The sequence below is a fragment of the Dendrobates tinctorius genome, unplaced genomic scaffold (genome assembly GCF_039654945.1).
Source record: "Dendrobates tinctorius isolate UK_male_01 unplaced genomic scaffold, ASM3965494v1 ptg000075l, whole genome shotgun sequence".
In the NCBI taxonomy this organism is placed as follows: Eukaryota; Metazoa; Chordata; class Amphibia; order Anura; family Dendrobatidae; genus Dendrobates; species Dendrobates tinctorius.
In genome coordinates this window covers 43,357,274-43,381,154 of record NW_027361743.1, presented here as the reverse complement: position 1 = coordinate 43,381,154, position 23,881 = coordinate 43,357,274, and the positions used below count along the sequence as shown (strand labels likewise).

At 43.3% G+C, this 23,881-nt stretch overlaps 1 protein-coding gene across 4 annotated transcripts in view; it reads left to right on the top strand.

Moving 5' to 3' along the window:
• DCLK1 (doublecortin like kinase 1) overlaps positions 1 to 23,881 on the top strand; it is a 575,482-nt gene that overhangs the window by 241,569 nt on the left and 310,032 nt on the right. For all 4 annotated transcript variants that reach the window (XM_073583217.1, XM_073583216.1, XM_073583218.1 and 1 more), the window contains exon 4: positions 20,510 to 20,609. In XM_073583217.1, coding sequence (XP_073439318.1) covers positions 20,510 to 20,609 — 100 coding nt within the window. The remainder of the gene's footprint in view (positions 1 to 20,509; positions 20,610 to 23,881) is intronic.

Here is a 23,881-nt window from a genome sequence, read left to right as displayed (position 1 = left end):
CTGACCCAATCCTACCCAATGTGACCTAACTTGTGACCCACGCCATCCCCTCTGGTGGATGTGCCAAACTATCAGGCAGTTAACCCTTATCATGCCTCCTACTTCCAAATCTTTGTCGTAACCGGGCCTTCTCTAGTTGCGCCCATTACATGTAGTATTGGAAGGCAGCCATGGATGGTCCGGGTCTGTGCGCATCTTTCTTTTTTGTATTTCGGAGGAAGGAGCCAGGCTCCACTTTCTGACTACTGTGTGCCCCAATAATACATAATGAGACACCCCCAGTAACACAATACAGAAAGCAATGAAGCGATCCATTTATAATGTAGTGATTTAGCCTCGGAGCTGTGTATCCCTCTGGCAATATTCAATGACCCCCGAAACTGAAGCATTAATCTGTAAAAGGACTGGATTCACCAGTGTGAAAACAATCGTTTTACATTAGCGTTTCCTTCCGCTGACATATCTGAGTGTCCATGTGGACTGTAGGTGGAGGGAGCTGGAGAAGCCGGTCCGTTCCTCCTGTGATGTAGTCGCCCTGATACCCTTGCTAGTTTTCTTAATTGCTCGCCCCCTTCAGCCATCTGTTGGGTTTTTTTTTTCTTGGAAGTACAGAGAGATGGACATTAAATATACATAGTAAAGGAAATGAATGCAGCCGAAAAACAGACTCTTCTCGTCACATTAGATTCACAGTCTTAGGCTGAGGATATTTGGCTCTGGTGTGTCCGCATGAATAATATATAAGGTGTGGTTTAGAAGGTCGGTGGTTAAAACGTAAATGAGAGCACCAGTGATTTGTGGGTATAAATGGAAAATATAATCAAATCTTATACTGTGAAATGTGTAGTGTGTGACTACACTGTACATAAGGAGGGATACTGCAATGTATATTGGGGAAGTAATGCTGACAGTGCTGGTGAGTGCCAGGCGAAGGGGTCCAATAATTGGGATGAGGTTCTGATGTCTCTACGAAAAAAAGGGATGAAACCCTGGTGGGCAGACAGGAAAGAGGTGACCTGCAGTGACTATAAGGGGGAGAAGTGGGGCACTGAAAATAAGGGGAAAAGGAAAAAGTAGTTGATGTCGTAACAGTGTACTAACTATGATGAAGCTCTATGGCGATTACAGAAAGAAGTGTGGAAGCTCTGTTGTGGCTGCCAGGAAAGGGACAACCTGTTACTAAAATGGGGCACTGATTTATAACACGGGGGGAAAAAAGCAGACATTGCAGTACCAGTGTGATCTCAGCGATGAGGTCCTGATATGACTATAGAAAAATGGAGAGAAGCACTGCTATTGCTGCCTGGAAAGGGGTGACCTGTTGTAACTACAAGGTGTAAAAATGGGTCATTCATGTACAACCTATGGAAAAAAGAACATGACGAAATAACAGCATGATAAATGTGATAAGGCCCTGATATGGCTACAGGAAGAAGGGGGTGAAGGCCCTCTGGGGGTGCCAGGAAAGGGGCGACCTGTGGGTGATGACCTGAAACACAGATGTGGGTATAAAAAAGGATTTCTACCGTTTTGCTAAGAAAACCATAGACTCTTTACGAAAGCACAGCCAGGAACCCTCTACAAGACAGCAGCCAGGACATCATTGCTTCATCACGTGGGACACAGATTTTACACTCTACAGGATGCCATCTTAGGGGACTACGGCCCCTGCTGAAAGAATGCAGTTCTGCTCCATTAACCATCACTGAATCCATGGATACCTTTGGGGAAGCCAGGATTTGGACCAGCCGGTCACCTGAGCCCCATGGATACGTTTGGGCAAGCCAGGATTGGGACCCACTGGTTACCTGGCTCCATGGAGACGTTCGGAGAAGCTAGGTTGTGACCTTCCAGTCACTAGGCCACATGCCTCAATGAACTGTCAGCTTCCTAAGCTTGTTGTTACCTCCTCTCTATGGGTGTCACAGGTGGGGGTAGTCGACCTTGGAAGCCCCGAAGTTGCAGCTGCTCTAATTTTAGCGAGTCAGAGGAAGGGTGAGACTCTGTAACTTTGCACCAACTAGTGTATTTTGCTGGGAATGTTCTATATGTTATTGTCTGTTTTGTGATTCAATGAAGTATTGCCACACTGTTTTACCCTCATCCTGTGTTGTCTGAGTAGTATTCTGTACACGGTAAAAAGGAGAGTGGGTGTTCAGTGGGTTAAGCTCTGGTCCATTCGGTCTAGGGCCAGCGGACTAGAGAACCCACTGACCCCCGTGTCTCCACATCATCTTGTCAAAACAAGTTGGACTACTAACTCACTGAGGGATCAGATTACAGCTTGCTATAAGTCTTATTGATAGTGACGGAATGGGCAGAGGGAGACGCAGACAGATTGTGTTTCTGCTTTCTAATAAGTTTATATTTTATATTCCCAGAGCTCGATTTGCAGCTAACTGCTCAATAATACTGCAATAAAATGTCCTCCATGTTGCTGATGTTTCGGAACACGTGTTACATAGAAACAGGAGCTCGTCCCCTGCGGGAGGGGAAACATGTAAAACCCAGAATAAAAATCATATGATGACCAGAAATAATGTTATTCCTCATGTACACACATGACTTGCTTATTCTAAAACTTTACCAGGCACATAAGATACAATTTAACCATGGATTCCACACTGAATAGTTATCTACATGATTCAGAATATAATTTATGAATGCGAATCATAAAAATAGGCATATTTGCTTTGAATTTGTCTACTGTTTCATACATCCGCATTTAGTGAAGGGTTTTTTTTTCTCTTTAATAAATAACTCATATACACATTTCCACATTCTGTGCAGATGTTCAAAATTTGTTGTATCATAGCACCACCATGTGGCAGTAAGATGAGTTGCACCCCACATTTCTGTAATAACATGTTTGCTCCAGTTAAAGGTTACTTTAAAATGAGTGAAATACAAATATATATATATATATATATATATATATATATATATATAATCAACCACTCAAAAAACTGTGTAGGAGAAACAAATGAAAAAAAAATTAAGAAGATAAATAAATGTGTAGGAGCACTGAGCTTAGGGGAAAGTAGAGCTCAGCTCCTGTATAAGAATGTGCACAGCGGTAAGCACCTAGCAATCATTGTGGTGTAGTGACCACTGTGGCCGCTAGGGGGCGCTGTATGGATGTCCCAGGAGAAGGGATGAATGGCAGAATACTGAATAACCGTTATGTATCTCAAGGTGGGTGGCCTTGAGATGGAGACTTATGTGTGTGTTGATCAGCAGTGATACTGCTGAGGTGCTGTTTCAATGTGTTGAGAAGTCTCTAGGTAGCTGGAGAATCGGGCGGAACAAGTTACCTACAAATCAACCCAGGGGTGTGGTTAAGAACACTATTGTATAGTGTGAATGAATGGTACAAGGACCTGTGATGAGGTCATAGCCATGTGACCCGTGGGCGTGGATACGGACCATATAAGGTGGCCAGGGTAGGTCACATGAGGTGAATGCAGAGACCTGGTTGGTCCGTTTTGGAAGGCCCCGTCTGGGAGAGATGGGGGCTGTCTTTCTGACAGCAAGGAACGCTGTGTTGAATGGCTGCACGTGCCTGATGATTCCCTGGAGGGAATGGACGTCTGCAGCGTGATGAAGGAACTATGAGGAAACCCTGACGTGGGTGAGATAACTGAGGCTGAAGAGCCTGTGTATGCCTAACCTGTGTGACCACAGGGATTACAGACCTGAACTCTGTCATGGACGCTATGCTGATGTTATGAAGTTTATGTTGCTGCTGTGGCTTTATGATGCTAAATAAACCGCATGGACTATGATTGTTTATGGAAAATCCGTGCCGGATCTGGTTTTGTGGCTGTTAAGCGAGTATCCCCTACCCGAACGACAGCGCTACCCTACAATTGGTGGAGAATGCTATGGGCAGTGTTGTAGCCTTGTTGCTAGGAGAAATGGAAGAGGACTGCAAAGTTCGGTTGCTAAGGGCAATGGTTTCCATAGGCACATGGTGCAGTGCTGGCAACGCTGAGCCGGGAGAGCCGGTGAGTGGAAAGGACATATAGGACACCTCTGTGGTAGAGGGGTCCGAGAACCTGCGCGGCCAGCAGGTGACGGTCGTGAAAGCCATGTTGTACTGACCAGGGATCTGAGAAAGAGACTGGTGATTGCTAGGATGCCTCTGCGGATATGAGGTACCCGAGAACCTGTGTGGCCAACAAAGGTAACGGACAGGTGTTCGTGTTGTACTGACCTGGGTCAGTGGGAAAGACTGTGTACCTGGAGGGTTCAGTGAGCAAGGTCCTGGAGGATCAGTGTTGGGAGGTTCTGGGAGAAGAATCGGATCCCTGGAGCACGTGGTATGACCTTGGACCTAGTGAGGCGTGAGTGTTGGGCAGTCTCAGGAGGAGATGGATGTCCTGAAGAGCACCCGCTGAGCCCCTGGACCTGGTGAGGCCGATGTGTTGGGAAACCCTGGGAGGAGGGTCGGCTCCCTGAATAGCACCCGGTGCGCCCTGTGGGTTGGACGGTCTCAGGAGAGGAGACGGACATCCTGAATAGCACACAGACAGGACACGTGAGTTTTGTGTGGTGTGTTTTTTTTTTCTTTTCTCAACTCAGCCTGCGGTGGCTCAGTGGGAGTCAAGAAGGTGACAAGTGGCTTCCTGTAACTCGGCGGGGTTACGAAGGGGACAAGCGTCTTCCAGTAACTCGGCGGTGTTACGAAGGTGACACCAGCAGCTGTGTGTGAACGGCAGCCGGTGGTGTCAAAGATCGGTGACAGCAGGAGCTGTGGTGGTGCCAGCAAGGACTTGTGTGGTATCGTAAAAGAGACATAAACCGTGTGGTGTGAACTGCGGTCTAAAGAGACCGATAAAACGGACATGGGGAAATCCCGAAAGGGGGTGGAGTCCCAGAAGGGGGCAGTGACCCAAATCGGGGTAGTAGCCCAAAAGGGGTGGAGTCCCAGAGGGGGCAGTGACCCAAATTGAGATGGCAACCCAAAAAGGGGTGGAGTCCCAGACGGAGGCGGTGGCCCAAATTGGGATGGTGGTCCAGAAAGGGTCCGAGTTTGCAAAAGGGGCAGCACTGGGTACCTCAGTGGACATATCTGGGGAACCGCAGTGTGTGTGTATGTCTTTTGAGGAGTGCGGCATGTATTTTCCAGATAACAACGGGCCACAGGTGTGTACCGTGATGCTGCATCGGGAAGGAGTCTCTGGTAGGCTGGACTCAAAGAGTCAGGTGACTCTGACAGGAACTCCTCTCATTTTATCTCTGACCAAGAAAAACGCCAGGGTTCGCTGTAAACACGGGGTCACGGTGAACTATGCAGTAGACAGAGTAATGTTTGAGGGGACCAAAGGTGGTGAGTGCCAAAGGGGCGGGATACCACAGGACTTAGTCTATGCCTTGGAGAGGGACTGGGACTTTGTTGTGTTTGATGATGTGTGGCAGGAGGTTAGGGACGTTTCTATTGTTGCGCTAACAGATATTGAGACGGTGACGGCTCCTGACGTGGACAGGTCAGAGGTAGATGTGACCGGACGAAGTGGTACGTCTGCCCAACGGACGGATCTGACGTTTCGTGACAGGACTGATGGTGACCTGATTGATAAGACTGATGAAGTATTCACACAGTTAGTGGGTAACTGGAAGGATTACTCGACAGGCTGGGGTGTCTCAGACTCTGGGGGTGACTGTGGCTCTGAGAGAGAAAGGGAGCACAGAATAGAAGGGCTAGAGAAGGAAGTCTCTGAGCTCAAAGGTCACCTAGCAACATGGTAAAACGTGAATAAAACGCTTAGGGAAGAGATGGAAGAACATGTCAAACGGGAAAGAGTCCTGAGACAACTGGCCGAGAACAGGGTCGAAGAGCTCAAGAAAGAAGTCATGGAGCTCAAAGAAACTGTAAGAGGTTTTCTGCGGGAGCAAAGAGCTGAAGAAGACAGTCACACGGTCGGGTCAACTGTAGTGAGAGAAGTGTCCGTGGTAAAGCCAGAGCCTCCTGGCCTGGAAGAGAGCAAGGCCACGTCCTTCAAGTTTGTAATTGATGTGCCAGAAGACATGCAAGAAGCCTGTGCTGAGGAAGGGGTGCATGAGGCTTTTAAAGAGGCGGTCAAAGCGTGTAAGGTGCACTTGGCGCCTGAGACTCGGCAGTTGGTGATAAAATCAGCCAGAGAACATACATCAAACCGAGTAGCTGTCCTGAAAGAAATGCATCTGCAATGTCTTTGCGACAAACAGCTGGTTAGGCTGAGTAATATGAAAGCTGCTCGACGCCTAGAGTTAGCAAGGGAGGCTATGGATCGGCTGGGTTTGCGGAAAGATGTAGTTCCGGTACCCAAAGGTCTGATTGGGAGAATCATTGGAAGATTCGGGAAAGTAATGCAAGACCTTGTAAATATCTTCGGTGTGGTGAGGGTGAGGATCCCTCCTGATGATGAAGACCAGGTACCCAGTGAAGAGGGTAGGATTTCCGTCCTGGTGGTTGGCTCCGTGGAAAGCCTGAGAAACTTTCGGATGCTCTTGGAGTATCGAGTGGGGTATCTGCAAGAGATTGAGCAGTTAAGGCTGGATTGTCGATGGATCAATAAAGAGGTACGGAACACCAGGTGGCAGCCGCCTTCAACCCAAGATGTAAGGACCCGAAGGGTTCCTCCAAGAAGTGACATGGCAGATGGCCGAAGAATGTCAGCAAGTGGTAGTTCGACTGGCAGGACGAAGTTGAAAGACCGTAGTTCCTGTGAGACGCTGAATGAGTCAGACTCAGGCCAGACAGTACGCTTAACTAAGACTTATGACTGTACTGACCAGGGGAGCTGGTCGGGGAATGGAATAAACAGCGAGAGGAATGTGGTGACTAAACAGTGTCTGATGATGCAGACAGGCTGTGACTGGAGGGCCAAAGATCAGGGCCGATATTCTAACCGCTGGAGGCGGGGGAGGCCTAACGTAGGAATGAGGCCGTATGACAGATGGAGACGGTTCTCTCGACCTGTGGGGCAAGGTGTCGGGAGTGCCCGGTCTCGAGATCCTGGTGTAATGTTGTGTGTTCAACCCCACAAGTTTGAACAGAGGGGGGAGGTATGTGGTGTAGTGACCATTGTGGCCGCTAGGGGGCACTGTATGGATGTCCCAGGAGAAGGGATGAATGGCAGAATACTGAATAACCGTTATGTATCTCAAGGTGGGTGGCCTTGAGATGGAAAATTATGTGTGTGTTGATCAGCTGTGATACTGCTGAGGTGCTGTTTCAATGTGTTGCGAAGTCTCTAGGTAGCTGGAGAGTCGTTCGGGACCAGTTACCTACAAATCCACCCAGGGGTGTGGTTAAGAACGCTATTGTAAAGTGTGTATGAATGGTTCAAGGACCTGTGATGAAGTCATAGCCATGTGACCCGGTGAGCGTGGCTATGGACCATATAAGGTGGCCAGGGTAGGTCACATGAGGTGATTGCAGGGACCTGGTTGGTCCGTTTTGGAAGGCCCTGTCTGGGAGAGATAGGGGCTGTCTTCCTGACAGCAAGGAACGCTGTGTTGAATGGCTGCACATGCCTGATGATTCCCTGGAGGGAATGGACTTCTGCAGCATGATGAAGGAACTATGAAGAAACCCTGACGTGTGTGAGATAACTGAGGCTGAAGAGCCTGTGTATGCATAACCTGTGTGACCACAGGGATTACAGAGCTGAACTCTGTCATGGACGCTATGCTGATGTTATGCTTAGCAACAATAACTGCAATCAAGCATTTGGCGATAACTGGCAACGAGTCTTTTACAACGCTCTGGAGGAATTTTGGTCTCTCATCTTTGCAGAATTGTTGTAATTCAGCCACACTGGAGGGTTTCTGAGCATGAACTGCTTTTTTAAGGTCATGTCACAGCATCTCAATTGGATTAAGGTTAGGACATATACTAGGCCACTCCAGTCTTCAGCCATTCAGAGGTCGACTTTCTGGTGTGTTTTGGGTCATTGTACTGCTGCATTGCCCAAGTGCGCTTCAGCTTGAGGTCACGAACAGATGGCCAGGCATTCTCCATCAGGATGTTTTGTTAGACTGCAGAATTCATTGTTCCATTTACCACAGCAAGTCTTCCAGGTCCTGAAGCAGCAAAACAACCCCAGACCATCACACTACCACGACCATATTTTACTGTTGGTATGATGTTCCTTTTATGAAATGCTGTGTTACTTCTACGCCAGATGTAATAGGCCATACGCCTTCTAAAAAGTTCAACTTTTGCCTTGTCAGTCCACACAGTATTCTCCCAAAAGTCTTGGGGATTGTTGAGATGTTTTCTGGCAAAATTGAGACGAGCTTTTATATTCTTATGCTCAGCAGTGGTTTTCGTCTTGGAACTCTACCATGCAGGCCATTTTTGCCCAATCCCTTATGGTGGAGTCATGAACCCTAACAGTAAGAGTCTGTGCACATTTTGCAGATCCGCAGCGGATTTGGCCCTGCGGATCCGCAGTAGTTTCTGCTGCGTTGTACAGTACCATTGTATTCAATTTAAATTGAAAAACGCAGTGCCTACGGTGCGGAATTTTGCACGCGGATTTGCTGCGGATTTAAATCCGCAGCATGTCAATTCTTTGTGCGGATTCCGCAGCGGTTTGGCACCTGCTCCATGACAGGTGTCAAACCGCAGGCTAATCCGCAGTAAATCCACAGGTCTTTTGACCTGCAGATTTACCTGCGGATTTAGACAAATCCACGTGGAAAACTCCGCAGCAGAATCCGCAATGTGTGCACAAACCCTAAGGCTGGGTTCACACGTAGCGGAACTCTCGCGGAAATTACAGCAAGAGTTCCGGAATTCCATTCGCGGGAAAATCTCATTTTAAGTTCCCGCGGAAAAACTAGCATTTTGCAAGCATAATTAGATGTTCGCGCATGATCGCGACGTCTCGCGGTCATTCGCGATGACGTCGCGCAAATGACCGCGAGACTTCGCGATCCCGCGAGAACAGACGTCATCGCAGGTATTTTCGCAAAGGAGTACTGGGAACGGGAGCGTGGAGAGAGACAGGAAGGCTGCGCGGGACGTCGGAAGGTGAGAATAACAATATTTTTTATTTTAAATTCTATTTTTTACAGGGATATGGTACCCAAAGCCTGGAGGACAGTCTCCTCTCCTCCGGACCGTGGGTACCATCCGCAATTGTTCTGCTTACTTTTCGCATGGTGTGCACAGCCACTTGCGGAAAGTAAGCAGAACAATGCATTCCTATAGGTGCGGGATCGCCGTGATTCCGCAAAATTAATGAGCTTGCTGCGTTTTTTACCGCGAAGCGATTCCGCCGCGGTAAAAACCGCAGTATTAGCACAGAATTGCGAAATCCCATAGGAATGCATGGGATGCTTATTTTTCGCTGCAAAATCGCGCGGTTAAAACCGCCACGGAAATGCGAAAAAAACGCCACGTGTGAACTCAGCCTAACTGAGGCAAATGAGGCCTGCAATTCTTTGGATGTTGTTGTGTTTTTTTGTGACCTCTTAGATGAGTCGTCACTGCTCTCTTGGGGTAATTTTGGCTGGTCGGTGACTCCTTGGAAGGTTTATCACTGTTCAATGTTTTTGCCATTTGTGGATAATGGCTCTCACTGTGGTTCGCTGGAGTCGCTAAGCTTTAGAAATGACTTTATAATGTTTTCCAGACTGATAGATCTCAATTACTTTGTTTCTCATTTGTTGCAGAATTTCTGTGGATCGTGGCATGATGTCTAGCTTTTGAGGATATTTTGGTCTACTTCACTTTGTCAGTCAGGTCCTATTTATGTGATTTCTTGATTGAGAACATGTGTGGCAGTAATCAGGTCTGGGTGTGGCTAGGGAATTTGAACTCAGCTTCCCAAAGATGTAATAAATCACAGTTAATTTATGTTTTAAGGGGCAGGGGGGCAATCACTTTTCACACAGGGTCCCTGTAGGTTTGAATGTATTTTTCCCTTAATAATAAAGACCTTCATCTAAAAACTGCATTTTATGTTTACTTGTGTTATCTTTGTCTAAAATTTAATTTTGTTTGGTGATCTGAAGCGTCCAGGGCTAGCAGCGGATACTGTGTCCAGGTCCATACGCCTAGGCACTACACCTGCACGTGTTCATGTAACCTGATCTACTGATACAAGACTGTTAAAGCGTCTCAGGCATTAACCTCTTAGGATTATAAGAAATTTATTTTTCTCTAACAATTGGTTCAAGTATCAAAAGATATTAACCCACACCCACCAAGCATAAACTCTTACAGGCATAAATCCCCTAGAGACTTAAGCTCCATTGCCTGTTCCAATTTCTTCCGGATTCACCAGAGCACTACACGTGTTATAGACAGTTGGTCATTGCAGTAACCTCCAAAATCACTGCCTTGTAATAGGATCTTATATAATTCTCCACTTTTAACTTCATCATCTGCAGCAGTCGGCAGACTAACGAAGGCCAATTGTAGGCCGAAACGTCCTTTGTGACTGCCACAATAAAAACTTATTTTCAAAAAGGATCATTCAGATGAGTGCCAAGTTACTTTATTATTTTGAGGGGATGTCTTATTTTTTTCCATGAACAACAATGTACATCTATTCTTGAACAAATAAAGAAAATCACACACTGCTTATATACTTATACACACACACACTGCACATTCACATGTATATACACACACTGCCTATACACGTATACACACACACTGCACATACTTACACTCAGGGTAGGTCTTATTTTTGGGAAAACACAGTACCTCTTACAATTGCTGCTGCTTCATTTATTCTGCTATTGTTTTTCTTTATTTTTTAGGGCCTCTCTGTCTCAAAGCTATGCTCCCCCCCCCAGGTAATATTGCAATTATGGTGTAAATTTCCCGTTCATGAACTGGGTGTATAGCACAGGAACATCTGCGGTGTGGCCATGTTTTGATTGGCCAGCATCAGGGGAATAAAAGCAAACACCCACAGAGCAGGTCCTTGGTACACGTCCATTTGGTTTCAGGGTAAATTAGAATAATTTTCAGGGGGGCATAACTTTAGAACTGAGGTGCACAGAAGAAAAAGACAAATGATTCCAGGATCAGAGGACCAGTGGCAATTGTAGGAGGTGCTCAATTTAAATTAAAAGATCCAGTGAAAGGTCCGCTTTAAGGGTTTTATTATTTCAGTTATTTTCGCTGCACAGCAACACTTCCAACCTCCTGCTTGAATGGAGTGGTGCTGTAGTTATCTGCACAGCAGGTTGCTAAGTGTGCCAGTGCACTGGCAAAAGGACATCTGTCCCCTCATTTTCAATGGTCAGCCACACCTTTACCTAATCTTATTGAATGGAAATAGCCTTTTTGATATGATGCTTTAGTTTTGTATTTGTTGAAATGATTCAAGGGGATCTTTCAGCAGGTTTTTGCTTCTTGCTCTGAGAGCAACATAATATAGTGACAGAGACCCTGATTCCAATGATGTATCACTGATATTAATGAGTGCAGCCATTCTGACACAATCAATGTTTTTAGATTTAGCATGAAGCAGAGCTGAGTAAGTTAACCCCTCCCACACCAGGCCCAGTATATAGAATGTCTATAGAAAGTGAACTGATCATCACAGGAGGGGAAGGAGTCAGACCAGGGCTCATGCACTGCTGTAGTCCGAGACAATGTTAATAACAAGATGATAAAACCTTCAGTCAGAGTAAACAACAGCACACAGCCGGACAACACACATCCTTAACCCCTTTCCGACATTGGACGTAAATGTACGCCGATGTTGGACACCCTCCCTTTGATGTGGGCTCTGGTGGTGAGCCAACATATTTCCTGGCACATGTCAGCTGTTTTGAACAGCTGACATGTGCCCAATACAGCGACGGGTGGAATTGCGATCCACCCACGGCTATTAACCCATGTGTCAAGAGTGGGAGAAGAGGGTTGCATTGACAATCCAATGCAATGGGCAGCACTTTGAACACATTTTATAAGTGGTCATAAACTTGTAAATAACTCATGAAAGAATAAAGTTATGTTAAAACCAAGCACACCATTGTTTAAAAAATAAAGTTGGATCCAAAATGGCCAACTTCAAAATGGCTACCATAGGCACCACCCATCTTGAAAAGTTTCCCCCCTCCCATATACTAATGTGCCACAAACAGAAAGTTGATATCACCAACCATTCCCATCTTACTTCGGTGTATCCATATAAATGGCCCACCCTGTATATGCCTATATGTAAAGCTTGAAGATGAACAGGGTTATTATTGTGGTAAATATTTATACTTTATTTTGGACAATTAATTTACCTATATATCTTTGCTAATTCTGTATTTTAGTATCGCTTTATAAGTGTTATTCATAAAAGCAATAACACAGGGTGTTGTCTCTGATATAGAGATGTCTGTGTGTTAAACATTTCTTTGTCTCTGAAAGTCTAGTAATCCAGATAGAACTGGTTTGAATTTTGTTTTTCCCAACTTAAATATCTTCTGTCTTAGATAGTGTTATGCAAGAAGCCATTCCCACTTTCTTATCTCTGTAGTTGTAATAAAGTCTTGTGATTGGGCATCTGAGAACCAGACAAGAATTGTACACTGACAGCCAATGGCTGTGTGTATTTTCTTGTCTCTGATGCATTGTATTTAATTTATTTCTTTTTAATTTTAAATCAATAATGGCAGATCTGGAGATCGTTTATATCTCAACCGAAATTAGCTCTCCTTGGAAGGGGCGACCACAACAGGGTGTAAAAAAAAAATTCTTGCACATTATGTCTATATCACTGAGGTTTATGCTCTTATTTTACTCATCAGATTGTGGAAGCAAATTGTGGAAATCTTTCTGCAGAATTGAACAATTTGCATTTTGTGTATGTCGGACTCTCATTACCAGCAGATGCTGCTGTTGGATAATAAAATACACGATGACCAAAAAAGATTCTAATTCAGATTGTGGACACAGTGTAATGGTCTGTGTTATTATGTGCACACAAAAATGTATTACTGTATGTGCTTAGGAATAATGTTCACATGAGGCATACGTTACAAATTTTTGTTTGGGTTTTCAAAAGTGTACAGCATATTATAGTACTAGCCGAGGGCGTAACTTTACAGCACCCGCCAACTATCTTGAGTCTTTAAAGGTGTTGTCTGGAATTTTAACATTGATTGCCTATTCTTAGGATAGGTCATCAATGCCAGATCGGTGGTGTGGCAACACTCGGAACCCCCACCAATCAGCTGTTCTCGATGTCGGTGGCGACCAGAACTAGCTCAGTTGCTTACTCTATAGTGGCCAAGGCCGGGTACTGCACATCCACCAGCTATTCAAATTAATATGGGGTGGATGTGCAGTACCTAGCCACGGCAACTATTCTGTCGATGGAGCTCTGCAGTTGAGCAGTTCCGGCTGCCACTGTCGGTGGAGGTGCTGAGTGTCGCCACCCCACCTAGGCCATTAATGTTAAATTCCCAGACAGCTCCTTTAACAGTATTGGTTTTCTCACATGGGCCAAAAGGATCTTCTAGGCTCCAGGGCCCGGGTGCAACTGCAACCCTAGTGACTATTATAATTACACCACTGTTACCAGTAAAGTAGGTGAGATTTTACCTACAGATATGGATAACATTGTGTAAGAATTTGCAATGCATGGGGTGAAAACAGCAGCAAATCCACAGTGAAGTCTGAAAGAAAGAAAACTATTGCAGAATTTGCCACAAATTTTGATGCAGATTTTTGATACGTGTGCGGTAAACAAGGGGTTTATATTATGGACCCCAAAACCCTCTAGGTGCCACCATATTGTGTGACACTATGTACTTTATAAAACACTTCTGTAATCTGGGATGGACCATGTCCAAATGTTTTCACATCTTCCCCCATGCCTCTGCATTAAAGGGAGTGGGTGACTTTGTGGTGTGGCTGCCTGTGTCTCTGCGGGAACCAACATTAGTGTAATGCAGCTCATTGAAGTCAGATCCCACTGATGAACTCAGGGATCCCCTGACATTACAGTTTGTTCGAATCAGTTTGCAGAACGTGATCCATCGGCCACTTGGGTAATCTGTGAACAGTGGACGGGAGCCCTGAGAACCGCCTCTTGACTTTCGGCATGTGCAGCTCCTCTTTTGATTAGCCAGCTTGGCGTAACGTCATTGTTGCGGTGTGACATACACTCCCTGACAGAAGTTATGTCGCTTATCCATTTTATGCAAATAAAAGCTTATGACCTGACGTTAAATTCATCCATTGGTTTTTGGCATGTTGTCAGAGCTCAAGTTGAAGCTCAAGAGAAGGTCTGGGGTGCTGGGTTTCTTTTTATACACACCCACTAATTAACCGATCATTTACTGAGCACAGGTGAGGATGTAAACTAGGATTGGGTGCATTATATGACCAGGAGACAAAACTTTTGTCTTGCCAAAATCTGACCATTCTGTGTCCATTCAATGATCAATATTTCTGCATTGATGGCAATTTATTTTCTTAACCTAAACCACATTTCGGATTGTTTCAGCTTTCAAAAGAATGATTTACACAACCAATGGATGAATTTAACGTCAGGTTATCAGCTTTTATCTACATAACATGGATAAGCGACATAACTTCTGTCAGGGAGTGTACATGTGACTTCCCCCTAGGATGGCTAATTAAAAGGAGACCTGCAGATGTTGGCTGTTAGTACACGATTTCTCAGTACTCCTGTCCAGGGGCCACAGATTACTGACGCGACTCATGGATCAGGTCCTACAAATTGATTTGCACCAACTCTAGCTGATTCCCAATGTCTATTGTCTGATAAAGCAAAGATTAGGCACATGACATTTTAACATGTCTGATCCTTACATTGTTGCTCCTAGCCGTATTTGGAAAGCACCTGAGGAGGGCTCTAGATGATGGAGACCCTGGCCGGGACAATTGCCGCTATGTCTTTTTTGCCCCCTGTACGTTCTAGCAAAACAGCTTAATCTTGTTGTGGGGGAGGATAAGGACAACAAGACTAATGTTTTTCCTCAGGATTTCGATGAAATTACAGTTTTGCTTAAAATACAGATGTCACACTACTGAGATTAGGACAGTGAAGAACCCATAAGGTTTAAGGAGGACTCATATCAAGTTTCAAGACAAGGTGAATTTAGGAAAAAATCCTTTTAGGTGGAGAACCTCATGAATGTGTCTTGATACGTGATAATGCTGAGGCCTTGGTTGGTTTGTGCCTAGTTGCGCCCATGGCAGCTGCCGCTTTTCGTCTGCATCTCATCTAGGTGCCATTTTGAAAAACAGATTAACCACTTCAGGACAGCCAATATGTATTTTTACTGACCTGAAATAAAAGAGAATATCATCCCCATACAGGTGACAATCCAGCAGCTGTCGGCTGTCCACTATATCTGACAACTTGCTGTATCACAAATGATCGATGTCGGCACCGTCTATTATCTGTTTAACCCCTTAGTTGCTGCTGTCAAAAGTGACTACATCAAATAAATAGTTAATAGATTGTGGGGGCTTGCACTTTAATCTAATTGACACCTTGAGATCATGATTGTGTGGTCCTGATGTTTGCCATAACAGTTCACGGCCAAATAGTGGCCTTAGAGTCTCTCAGCTATAGCGGTCAGTTCAGAAGGCAGTGACATTTAAAAGGTAAGCAAATATTTTTCATTCCTGCTATACCACTTTGCATTAATTCCTGAAAATCACCTGAAGCGTTAATAAACTACCTGACAGCAGTTTCCAATATGTGGAGGGGTGCTGTTTTTAAAATGGTATCACGTTTGGGGTTTTCCAATATATAGGACCCCCAAAGTTACTTCAAACTTGGATAGGTCCCTCAAAAAATACATTTTGTAAATTTCCTTGAAAAAATGAAAAATTGCTGCTACATTTTTAAACCTCCTTAAAGGCTAACAAAATAAATTAGCATTTTAAAAATGGTGCTGATGTAAAGCAGACATGTGGGAAATGTTATTTATTAATGTTTTCTGTGGTATGACTATCTGGATTAAAGGGATAATCATTCAAAGTTTGAAAACAGCAATTTTTTTAACATTTTTGTCAAGTTTCTGATATTTTTTATAAATAAACACAAAACATATCAATCTAAATTTACTATTATCATAAATTATAATGTGCCACGAAAAAACATTCTCAAAATCACTGGGATATGTTGAAGCATTCCAGAGTTATGACCACATAAAGTGACATTGGTCAGAATTTAAAAAATTGGCCCAGTCACGAAGGGGTTAAATCAGTATAGTCATCCTCTCTGCTTGGAGCCATCATGTTCTTACTTCTTTTTTAGTTAGGAAGTGGCTTACAATTAATTTTCCCCATTGATGAATTTAATACTTGGAGTCGAATAATCTCATTTTCCCGACTCCATACAATGATCTGAATTCTGATCGCTAATCAACCATTACAATGCCTACAGAAGAGGCTGCACCTCGACGCTCCGTTGTTTTTGCTCCGAGAGCTGGATGTTTACCCCCCTTGCAGCGTCTGGCTTTTTAATGTAATTTATTGAGGTCACAGTATGACAGAGGTAGTTTTTTTATGGTGTTGTCTACACAACCGACATGCTTAGAGCATCATTGTGATGTAATTGTTGCCATGGTGATCCGATTCTAAGGGAAAGTAATGAATTCTGGAGCGTTCTCGTATGGACCGATAAATAGCAGGTGCCTTTATACTCGGCTCTCGTAAGACGACCGGAAAGAAGGGACCTAGGAAGTGCTTATATGGTGAACAGACAAGTGTGACCAAGCATACAAATGGTCTCTACCTGTGAAGTCACAGGACTGGAGGCCAAGAGTGAGAACAAAGATGAATCGATAATTTACAACGTGTGAGAACCTAGCCTCAGAGTTTGAGCAGAGTGTCATCTAAGAGTGATTTAATTATCTCGCAAGTGAGAAGATGGAAAACGTAATTTCACAATCTTCTCCACTGTTTGAGTCTGTGGATGTTGGACTGCACTCGGATGAAATCCGAGTGCAGTTCGATATTTCACACTCATCCATAGACTTGTATGGGTGTGGGATCCAAATTCCGAAGCCACTCGCAGCATACTGCGATTTTTTATTTCATGCTGAATTGGCATGAGATAAAGAATCCCAGATTTGCATTGCTCCATAGTATAACATTGGTCGAAGTGCTATATAATATAACATTAGATAGCACTCAGCCATGTTATACATGTAATAAACAAATGTGTCATCAACCCCTAAGAATCGGAATAAAAATGAGAAAATCATGTCTTTCTTTTGCATATACCTTTTCTTTTCCTGGCTCTTTTGTCCTCTGTTTGGCTAGAACACAATTAAAAATGAAGTCTGGACTGGTGTAGTTATAGGCAGATAATATTGAGAGCTACTGGGGCTCAAGGCTCCCATGACCCATGGCCAAATTGTCCTCATTATAATGTTTTGTGTGCCACAATCGGCGGTGCACATCTCCTGGCAAGGAGGTTACCGAAGCTACATTGCTGCAATACAGAATGGCAGCTGAGCTCCAGGAGAGCTCCTGTCACCTTTCCTATGATGTGCCAGCACGACAGTTTCATAAGCCTGTTCCAATACTTGAGCTGGCATCGGCGCAATGACTCAGCCATTGTTCTTCTCAGTGCACAGTGACTGCGCTCTCTCAGTAACATCACTTGCGGGGACGGTGCTGGTATCTGCTCTCTCGTTCTCTACTTACAGTGTGTAATGACAGTGCACTCTTTTGCCCACTCGCCACTTCTGATCAGAGCTGGCGAGAGAGAAGAACAGTGCACAGTGACAGGAATCTACTGAGCATCCATCAGAATTAACAATTGATGCCTGCTCAGTAGATCAGGGACCAGCCCAGTCTTAGAAACGGACGTCACTGATGAGGCTTCATTTCAGGGAGGGAGCAGAGGCTGCGGCAGTGTCTGCAGCCTCTGCACTCTGATAACGACTCTTTTAAGTATCCCAGTATACAAAGAGTCCCATAAGTACCGTGTTTTCCCCTGAAAATAAGCCCTAGTATAGTTTTTCAGGCTTTTGTAGTATGCTTTAAATATAAGCCCTACTCCAAAAATAAGCCCTAGTTACAGATCAATAAGGTGCCATCTACAGGCTAATTGATATATTTATATTTTAATTTGCATTTTTCAATAAATTGTATTTTATCTATTTTTTGTAATACATTTTCTTTTGGGGATTGCTGTTCATGGAATATGAGACACGAATAGGGCTAAGTGACAGCACATGTGAAAAAGACTTGGGTATACTAATAGATCACAGACTGAATATGAGTCAACAGTGTGATGCAGCAGCAAAAAAGGCAAATGCAATTCTAGGATGTATTAACAGAAGCATACAGTCTAGATCACGTGAAGTCATTATTTCCCTCTACTCCTCTTTGGTCAGACCTCATCTGGAATATTGTGTCCAGTTTTGGGCACCACATTTTAAAAAAGACATCAACAAACTGGAGCAAGTTCAGAAAAGAGCGACCAGAGTGGTGACCGGTCTGCAAACCCTGTCTTATGAGGAAAGGTTGCAGGATTTGGGAATGTTTAGTTTGCAAAAGAGAAGACTGAGAGGAGGCTTAATATATGTCTACAAATATCTAAAGGGCTGTCACATTGTAGAAGGATCAACTTTATTCTCATTTGCACAAGGAAAGACTAGAAGCAATGGGATGAAACTGAATGGGAGGAGACACAGATTAGATATTAGAAAAAACTTTTTGACAGGTAGAGTGATCAATGAGTGGAACAGGCTGCCACGAGAAGTGGTGAGTTCTCCTTCAATGGAAGTCTTCAAACAGAAGCTGGACAGACATCTGACTGGGATGATTTAGCGAATCCTGCTTTGAGCAGGGGGTTGGACCAGATGGCCCAGGAGGTCCCTTCCAACTCTACGATTCTATGATTCTATGATTCCTGAAGATAACCCCTAGTGCACCTTTCGGAGCAAAAAATAACATGAGATCCTGTTTCATTTTTGCAGAAACACAGTAGTATAAAATAATAAAATAATAAAGCAGTTAGTATAGTTAGGGAAAGATAAGGAATTTTTAATTAAAGTATATTAGAAAAAAATTAGATTATGACATTAAATAAGGTTTAGGATGAAAATAAAATTGTGTTTCGGACCACCCCTTTAAAGAGATGTCAGTTACAGATGGGTGTTTCCATGCGTATTTGGACATTTCAATGCAGATTCGGGAGCAGGCCTAGTCACTGTGTGGAATTTCCATACACAGAATATTGCAAAAAATTTATTCAACAGCTACTATAGTCTATGAATGACGAATGCCATTGTCGGAGGGCACATAGGATCGGCCACTAATCCCTAAAGGAGAACATTGTAAATGCCCCCGAGTTCTGAGTATGTAATATAAGAGGATTGTTAGCACCTGACCACATTGTATTTGTGGCTTATGTTTCGCGCTTACGCCAGGAAAGTTTTGCAAGATATACGTTAAATGGCAGCTGTGACGGATGTCTAACAAGGACATCTGTCGCCCACAGGCTATGGTGGTACCTGTTTATTGGACATGTCACAAATATTTCATTAGCGTAATGACATATCTGCCAAACGGATACAATAAGAGCGCTATAGGCGAGAAATTTCGCTAAAATGTTGTTTAATGGACAAAGTATGGAAAACTACTGACGTTGCTGTTAAATCCATCACAGCAGATTCTATTCAACGTATACGGCAAATAAATTTCCTGTCGCATATGTTAAATGAAGGCCAAAACTGCTGTTCTCTTATGTCACTGAGCATGTCACAAATTGACAACTAGGTGTTACTATTCCCCTTGTCAAAAAGGCGTGTAAAGCGCAGTCTGGTACTTCCAGTTACGATTGGACACAGTGTAGAGGCGCACCCCCAACAGCTAATGGCGGTTGTATATTTATTCATACTTTTTTAGTAGGAGTAGCAGAGGAACAGTACAACTTGTAGTTTCCAGTGAATGGAGCCTTGGTACTAGAATTTCAAGGGGAATACAGTTATTTTCTAAAATAGATATGTTGGGTGCGGTGACAAGTAGTACTAAGCGAGCGAGCTCGGGTGAGGTGTTATCCGATCATGCTCGGGAGCTCACCATGTGTCTTCGGCGTGCTCGAATACTATGTTCGAGTCCCTGCAGCTGCATGTCTTGCGGCTATTTGACAGCAGCAACATATGCAAGTGTTTATTAGGCAATCCCTGCAAGTGTTGCGGCTGTCGAACAGATGCGAGACATGCAGGCGTGGGAATTCGAACATTTTTTTCGAGCACGCCGAAGACACTCTACAAACACCCGAGCATGGTTGGATAACACCATATCGAAGCACGTTCGCTCATCATTAGCGACAAGTCCTTTTAAAAGTGTGAGAATTTGTTTGTAAAAATGGCTCAAGCATTTGGCATCATAAACCTGGTCTTTGACCATTGAAATGTTTCTCAAAGTGACGGACATATTCTGCCATATTTCCTTGTCATTACAAGTAGTATGCGTCTGATGTACAGAGCGTCTGCTAAAATTATATCTTTGGATAAAGAAGTAAATCGCTGGTGTGACAAAACCTTACTTCTCTTTCAGGTGATGTGCCTTCAGGATTTCTTTGGTGATGATGACATTTTTATTGCTTGTGGACCTGAAAAGTTCCGTTACCAGGATGACTTCTTACTGGATGAGAGCGGTAAGAGAGACTTGCTTGCACAAGTTACACAACGTTCCTTGCACTTGTAAATCCGGCCAAGATTGTGTCATCCAAACATTTTACAGATTATCTGTTCCAAAATCAACAAATCTCACACTAATACAAATTATTTCCATGTCAATATCATAAACAGATGGGAATAAAGAAAGGAGTTTAACTGTTATATAATGGCAATGTCTGCAGTATCCTCAACCATGGACAATGGGGTGTTCTCACTAGTAATAATGGAAACACACTTTCATCATCATCACCAGGAAAATTATATTTATATTTATGTATTCCTGACCCGGCCAATTTTAGGGTTTTGTTGTTTTTTTTCTCCCAATTTTCCAAGAGCCAGATCTCTTTTAATTTACTATATAACTTACAGAAAATTTAAATTCCGCTGTATCTTGATTTTTCAGGTCAGTATTATTACTGTATGCCAGATTTATATAACATAATGTATATGTAAATAGATAATTATTGCTTTTTAAAAAATCTAAACTTTGTAAAAAACTGGCTTGTGTAACCATTTTCTTAGACCCATAGTTTTTTTCCCCTGTCAATAATGCTGTATGAGGGTTTTATTTTTTTTAATTTTTTTGTAGGGCAAGCAGTACGGTTTTGGAGGATTACGTTTTCATCACTTTTTATTGCATTTTCTCTTAGCCTCACTCTTCCCACTTGGCCTGTGGTGGTGGCGAGTGGGGTAATAGGGTTAGGGGGTTGATGTCACCTTTGTATTGTCAGGTGACATCAAGCCCAGGAGTTAGTAAAGGCATCTTTAAACCTTTAAGGTGACTCCATTACTAACCGCATAGTAAGCTTTGAAATAAACGTTACTACCCCATAGTAAGTTTTGAAATAAACGGACAGCAAGAATAAAATCTTTTATTTGAATTAAAACTTAAAACCCTCTTTTACACTTTCATAAAAAAAATTATACTCACCTTTATATTATAAAATAATAAACAAGTTGATATAAACATATATTATAAAATAATAAACAATCTGACAATACAAAGCTAACATCTCCAACCCTATTACACCACTTGCCACCGCCACAGTGCAAGTGGGAAGACCAAGGCTAAGTGTCAGATTTGGCGCATCTTATGGCTGTGTCATTTTCTGGGGCTGCTGAGGGCTGATGTTGGTAGCCTGAGGGGAGGGGGGCAATATCTCTGGCCGCTTCCCAGGCTATTAATGTCAACCCGCAGCTGTCTGTTTAGCCTTTGCTGGTTTGAATTTATAGGGGGACGATGTGTCATTTTTTTTCAGGGGTCCCCCATAAACTCACCAGTAAAAGCTAAGCAAACAGCTCTGAGCTGTTTTTAATAGCCTGGAAACCTTTTGGCATATTGTCTCTTTTCCCAGATTATTAACATGCTGGTTATGAAAATTACGCTGCAGCCCACACCATTTTTTTCATTTAATTCTTAATTTTACACAGGAGGTAAACAGCAGGTGCTGAATACAACTCACACCATTGTCACCTGTACGTGTCACGCTGATAACACATGGATATCATACGTGTGTCATCAGTGTGCGACATGCATTTTGTCCTTGCTGTGCAAAAAAACCTAATATGTCTGCAGGTGTTTTACATAGACACACGGTCCATGTGAAAAACCTGACGTGTGCACCACCATGGAATACAATAGATGGTCCTGGGTTTAAATCCCACCAAGGACAACATCTGCAAGGAGTTTGTATGTTCTCCCCATGTTTGCGTGGGTTTCCGCGGGGTTCCCCCGTTTTCTCCCACAATCCATAGACATACTGATAGGGATTCTAGATTGTGAGCCTCAATGGGGATAGTGATTATAATGCATGTAAAGCGCTTAGGAATTAATGGCGCTATAAAAATGAATAAAATAAAAATAAATGTGCTTTTGTCCGTATTTGCTGTCCTTAAAAAATGGAACACATATGGACATAATAAACGGACGTGTGAAGGGAGCCTTATAATGTGAAGTATAAGTACATCATAGATCCACAAGAGGAAATAAAACATGGTCAGTCACTTATCAATAACCAAAGGTTTGTCAGACAATTTAACCCCTAAATACTTGTGCAAAAGTCCATGAGTGAATAATGGGCCTTAAAAATACCCATCATATACTAGTTGAATGAAACTACTGGTTACTGGTTTTTGTTCATTCTGCCTCCCAAAAATCGGAATAGAAAGCAATCAAAAAACGTTATGTGCCCAAAAATGGTACAAATAAAAATGTTAACTTTTCCCGCAAAAAAACAAGCCTTCGTGTGACTCTGTCGGCAGAAATATAGAAAAATTATAACTCTCAAAATATGGCGATGCCAATAAAAAGTGTCTTCTAGTGTGTGACAGCAACCAAACATAAAAAAACTGATATAAATCTGGTATCGCTGTAATCGCACTGACCTGAAAAAAAAAGTTGTCTAATCACTTATACTGCATGAGAAACAGCATAAAAAAATAAATGCACCAAATTCTTTACCTGGGGCTGATTTTTTAATTCTGGATCGCAGTAAGCCTCGGCTCACATATATCCTGCGTTCTGCGCTGAGCTCTTACACCGTGGTTTCTGTGAAAATCTGTGGAACATGTGATACAGACTAAACCCCTGGCGGAAGATTCCCTATATTGAGGCAGATGGAGGCACTGTGGACACTGTCTGGCTTATGATCCGGTGTTGTCCGTCTTTTTAGGCATGCATAAAAGCGCAGTCGACCACAGCTTTGTGCACTTTTGAAAAGGACAATAATGAACAAAAGCCCGATGAAGTCCAGAGTAACTCTGTTGCCTTATTATAGTGAATGGATACTTTGGGGGTATCATGTCCCCATTCAGATCTGTCATCTGTTAACAGAAATATAGGGGCTTCTACATATCTGATAGTACAAATGCGAAATGGCGCCTTGCCCCCCAAAAGAAATTCAGCAAGTTCTGCTCTCCCAAATCCAAATGCCCCTCTCCCTTCTGAGCTCCAATGTGCCTAAACCACATTTAGCATCCACATATTTGGCATTTTTGTAGTCATGAGAGTCCACCTAATTTACAGGTGCATGTCTCCAGAAGCATGAGCTGGACACTACAACGTACTGGTCACTACAACGTACTGGCCTTTCCAGTGTACTAGGTACTACAATATATTGAGCACTACAATAGCTTGTTGCAATTTTCACTCAGCAATATTCACTTCTTGTTTCTGGGAAAAAAAAATCCATGGAGTCAAAGTTGTCACTACACCTGTAGATAAATTCCCAAAGGGGTATAATTTCCAAAA